Below are 5,160 nucleotides of genomic sequence, written 5' to 3' on the forward strand. Positions count from 1 at the left end.
CAGGGTGGAACCCAAGGTATAAATGATTATACTTTAACTGTAAACAACTGTTGACGGAGCTGCATATTTGTCGAACAGGTACGAAGTTAGGTATTTTCTTCCTCTTTTTATTTTTTAAAAACCCAATGTTTTGATGTGACTTTGTAGTTGTCTGCTCACTTGTGAGCACACTGAACCTGTTACATTTTGGGGAAGTAGGGATGGGGAAGAGAAAAAACTCACCTGTGAAGTCTCATTTGCAGTTTGTCCTGGAGTGGGCGGAACACTTTCTTTAATTGAAGATTATTATGGTTTCACCAACTATCATTTGCATAGTGGAGTGGCTGAGGGGATGGTATCATTCCATGTTAATGAAAATGTTGATGTTTCCTCAGCTGCTTGTTTTGAACAAGGCAGATTCTGAGTTGGGTGGTCTGCCCCTAGAGTGGTCAGTCGTGCTGCCAGCATGCCAACCCAGCTGGAGATTGCCATGGACACCATGATTAGAACCTTCCATCGGTACTCATGCAAGGAAGGGGACAAATTCAAGCTCAGCAAGGGGGAACTGAAAATGCTCCTGCAGCGAGAGCTCACAGAATTCCTCTCGGTAAGTCACAGCTTTTCTGTGCCATTCAGGCCAAGGTAGCTTCAGGGACCAACTTTCCATATATAGTCTTATGATTCTGTCACAAAAATGGAATGATTTATATTAAGTTTCAAAATACATGAGAAGCAAATACTAGAGACCTTTGTTTCTGTGTATGCTCCCTTCTGTATTGGTTGGGGTTTCCAAATGTTATAAATTATGTTTGAGGCTTTCATCTATTCAATATCATGGTGCTGCCATGTCAGAGCTAGTTAGAACAAGAGCTCTGTCCAGATGTCTGAAAACTAATCTAATGGATTGGGTCAGAAATTAGGCTGGGGGTGCTTTCTGTTGTGATGACAAGTTTTCCAGTGAATGACAAATATTTTAAAAGCTTTGTCAGCCAAACACACACTGATTGGGATCAATGCCAAGGATATGTCTGCTATGTTAGTCACTACAAGACCAGATTTATGTCTTAAAATAGCAAGGAATTAAATAAATCTGTCTGTGAAGCCATATAGTGCAGTGTTTGGAGCTTCGGCTGAGTAAAACACTTTGCTCTGATGTTGATGGAGTTGGCTTGAATTGATTTTAGCACAATCAACCACCATTGCATGATGTTATCCTATCTAACCCTTGTATTAAGACTATAGGGATTTAACTAGGATACTCTCTTTCTCCCCACTCTCTATGGTAAAAGCTTAAAGTAAAACTTGTTTTATGTTTTTAAAACATAATTTCTCTTCATGATATCCTTAGTCATTTTTTAAGTCCCCAGGAACTTTTTTGTTGTTTTTCAGTTTGGCTCCGGCATCATATAACATTCAGAATAAAAGGCTCAGTAGGTAGAATTTGACACAGAGATTTATTCAAGTGAAATCTATAATTGTTTCCCTCAATTTTATTTTGATCAATTAAATGTAACGTTGCAATTATTTAGTGGTTGGCAGCAAATAAGAGGTCAATGGGGAATTTCTAGAGGAAATGAGCTTCTTTTGGAAACATTTCTCATCAACCACTAAACACAGGAGAGGTGGGTGCTCACAGTTCTACCCTTTCTGAATCCATAAAATGTAGTTGTCCTCATGAGAGCTACACATTGTTGGCTGCTCTTTCTTATGTCTAGCATTGTGCTAACTAGGTGTGCCAGATAAAATTCCACATGCCCATGCAATAGTTGGGGCATACTTATACTAAAACATGAGTACATTGCTGATCTGAAATTCAAATTTCACTGCTATCCTCTGTTTTTAGCTGCTACATCCCTAGTGCTAAGCCCTTTCAAAACTTGTGTTGAAATGTCCGCAAAATGTATGGGTAAGTATTATCTCCATTTTACAAATAAGGAAATAAAAAAGAGGTTAAGTGACTTGCTCAAAGTCTCATTGTCGGTAAATGATAGAGCTGCTAACTCTTTTTGGCTTCAAAGTCCCCCTCTTTGCATCTACCTAACTGCCTCCCAGTGTCCTCGCCCTTAAACCTGTGAGGTGCTTGCAAATGCATTTTCACCATCAGTAACTCATTTTGGTCAACTGTTGGTTCTTCTTGTTCATTAGGTCTGAGCTAAGATTATATGGCCGTGGGGGGCAGAGGCTAGATAGATTTCTTTAGAGTATGTCTCTGGTACAAACCTACCAGCAAATATGCTTTTAGACCTTGTCTTTAGATGCTAAAAATGGGAATAAAAGTCATAATGGAAACAAAAGGAAGACGTGATTTCAATTGTCATCACGGGCCTCAAAGCCTGGGAGTTAAAAATTTTCCTTTTCCTTTTAGTGTCAAAAGGATCCCCAGTTGGTTGATAAGATAATGCAGGACCTGGATGCCAATAAGGACAATGAAGTGGATTTTAATGAATTCGTGGTCATGGTGGCAGCTCTGACTGTTGCTTGTAATGATTACTTTGTAGAACAATTGAAGAAAAAAGGAAAGTAAATATAAGCAGCAAGCTAATATAAAGGCAGAGATATGGTCAAGATTATTTAATTAGCATTTATCTGTATAGACTTCAGATTTGTAGACACACTAAAGTCATTTAATGAGATAGCACATGTAATCAAGTGCTAGTGTTATTAAATGATGTAACCTTAATATATCAACTTCAAACTATTTCAATCTTATATTTCTTACTTGAAATTTTCCTGTTATTAAAGATGTTATATACATATTTTTGTGTGACAAAAAGAGTGCATAACAAAGATGTAGCTACTTTCAAATGATGCTAAAACTTGGCACATTTCTTAGATAGCCATTCAGAATCCTGATATCGTACTCTGAACTTCTTATCCTATTAAAGGAGCCCCTGGGTAGTGCAAAAGGTTAATGTTCTTGGCTGCTAACCAAATGGTTGAAGGTTTGAGTCCACCCAGAGGCACCTTGGAAGAAAGTCCTGGCAATCTACTTCCAAAAAAATCAGCCACTGAGAATCCTATGGCGCACAGTTGTACTCTGACACTCATGGGATCACCATGAGTAAGAGTCAACTAGACAGCAACTGGTTGGTTGCTTTTTTTCCAATTATCTTATTAAAGACATTGACCTTCTCCCACCTTCTTATAATTTTCTTTCAAATGGAAGAAGCTGTGAGATTGAGAACTAGGTGCTCAAGCCAAGAGAGCTGAAGCCAGCAGTTCTTGGAGCTAAGTGTATAAATGCCTTCCTTTGCCCCTTGGGTCAGACAGTCACAAGACATGAGTTTTATACCATTTCCCAGTGCTTCCCCTTAGGGTTAAGCTTCAGTCACCCTGGGGAGGCCAGCAAACTAACATACCTTCTTTAGGCTGTCTTCCTTTCCTTGCCTGTCTGCGATACCCCTGCCTGTGTTTCCTGTACCTCTCAAATAAATGGCTTGCACTCAAATCCTTGTCTCAGGGTCTGCTTCTGGGGGAACCCAAACTATGACAGATACTTTGGAGAATTTTAAAGAAGAAAGTGCTATGATTATATTCATGTACTTTTAAATGATTACAGTAGCTACTGTGTAGAGAAAGTACTACAGAGAGGGCAAGAGTAGAAGAGGAAGACCAGTTGGGGGCAGTTGCTATGGTATAGATGAGAGATGATGGTGTCTTAGGCCAGGATTTCAGCAGTGGTGATGAATAGAAGCAGTCAGATTTGTTAAATATTTTGGAGATGGGACTGATAGGACTTGCAGATGGATTGGTAGTGAAGGGTGAGGAAGAGAAGAGTTCAGGATTACATAGCAGAAACTGCTATTTTACTATCCAATAATCATTCTCCTTTTCTTCTATGTATCAGAACCCTGATCCGGGTAGCAATGTGCATAGCTAAGAAGCTATATTTCCCAGTCTTTCTTACAGATGGGGTATGGTGGGTAGGCTTTGAAACACAGGACTGGACAATGGGAGAGAAGCAGAAGTCTACTTGGAATTTCAAAAGTTTTGCTATTTTTGTATAGGCTCTACACCTTCCACCTTGTTAATCTCTCCCTTTTCTTCCCATTGGAATGTGGATGTGAGGGTGAAGGTGAGGCTGCCATTTTGCAACTATGAGGATGATAGAGAAGATGCAAGGAGCCTGGGACACTGTTGACAGTGAGGAGTCACTGCCCAGTGTTGGTCTACCTGTCTTCACTCCTCTTCTTATATGGGGAAATTAACCACTCTTGTTAAGTTGGATCTGTTACATGCAGTAGAACATAATCTCTAACTTTTAGATTTTTTGTCAAGTAAATGATGCCATTTTACTAAGATGGAAAAGATTTAGGGAGGAATAGTTTGTGGCATGGGGATTTGCAGATAAATCAATAGCTCTGTTTGAGATGCCTATTGGACATCCAGGTGGAGATATCAACTTGGCAGTTGGATGTGATCTAGTCTAGAGCCCAGGGTAAACAGGGGACTGGTGATACAGATTTAAGAGTCATTATAGGAGCTCTGGTAGCATAGTGCCTAAAACACTTGACTGCTAACCAGCAGGCTGGCGGTTCAAACCCACCAGCCACTCCTCGGAAGGAAGATGGGGCAATCTACTTCAGTAGTGATACTGCCTTGGAAACCCAAGGAGGGGTCACTATGAATCAGGTCTGACTTGAGGGCACATAACAACAACAACATCTATATTGTTTTAGGCCACAGAGAGATCACTTAGAATGAGAATGTAAATAGAGAAGAAAGATCCAAGAGTTAGCCATCAAGAAAAGGAGTAGCCAGCACATGATACTAAGTCATTGCCAGGGGAAAGAGAAAGGAAACTAGGAGGATCACTCTGCACACATGGGGTCATCATGAGTTGGAAGACAATTGGTTTGATGGTCTTTTTCTTCTTTTTCTCAATGGTGCTTCAGAAGCCTAGATAAGAAAGTATTTGAAAAAGAGGGGAGGGTGAACTCTACTGAGAGAAGGAGAAAGATGAGAACATTGAACATTGAACATTGAATTTGGCAAGGTGGAGATCATCAGGGACTCTAATAAGATTGATTTTGCTTACAGAAGTGCCTATCTCCCTCTCTGCCCTATCTGGCAGGTGGTAAGTGCTCAATAAATATTTATTCAGTGAACGAATGAGAGGATTTGCCAATTGTGTGCTGAGACCTGCCAGTTTTTCTTCAAGTATTAAAAAAAACATATATA

General features: G+C 39.9%; 1 protein-coding gene across 1 annotated transcript; it reads left to right on the forward strand.

Annotated features, from left to right (window-relative positions):
* Nucleotides 1-445: 445 nt before the first annotated feature.
* On the forward strand, nucleotides 446-2,503 carry S100Z (S100 calcium binding protein Z). The gene is made up of 2 exons (XM_007943436.2): nucleotides 446-586; nucleotides 2,345-2,503. Exons 1-2 carry the CDS (start codon nucleotides 446-448, stop codon nucleotides 2,501-2,503), a joined length of 300 nt encoding a protein of 99 aa, XP_007941627.1.
* Nucleotides 2,504-5,160: the final 2,657 nt, after the last annotated feature.

Source organism: Orycteropus afer, unplaced genomic scaffold (assembly GCF_000298275.1).
Source record: "Orycteropus afer afer isolate SDZICR_OR568_19922 unplaced genomic scaffold, OryAfe1.0 scaffold00107, whole genome shotgun sequence".
Classification (NCBI taxonomy): domain Eukaryota; kingdom Metazoa; phylum Chordata; class Mammalia; order Tubulidentata; family Orycteropodidae; genus Orycteropus; species Orycteropus afer.

What these genes read in the sequence shown, in the direction of transcription:
- S100Z (XM_007943436.2), top strand. Translation starts at nt 446, where the DNA reads ATGCCAACCCAGCTGGAGATTGCCATGGACACCATGATTAGAACCTTC. An exon ending in AGCTCACAGAATTCCTCTCG is followed by an intron (nt 587 to 2,344) that starts GTAAGTCACAGC and finishes TTTTCCTTTTAG; the next exon opens with TGTCAAAAGGATCCCCAGTT.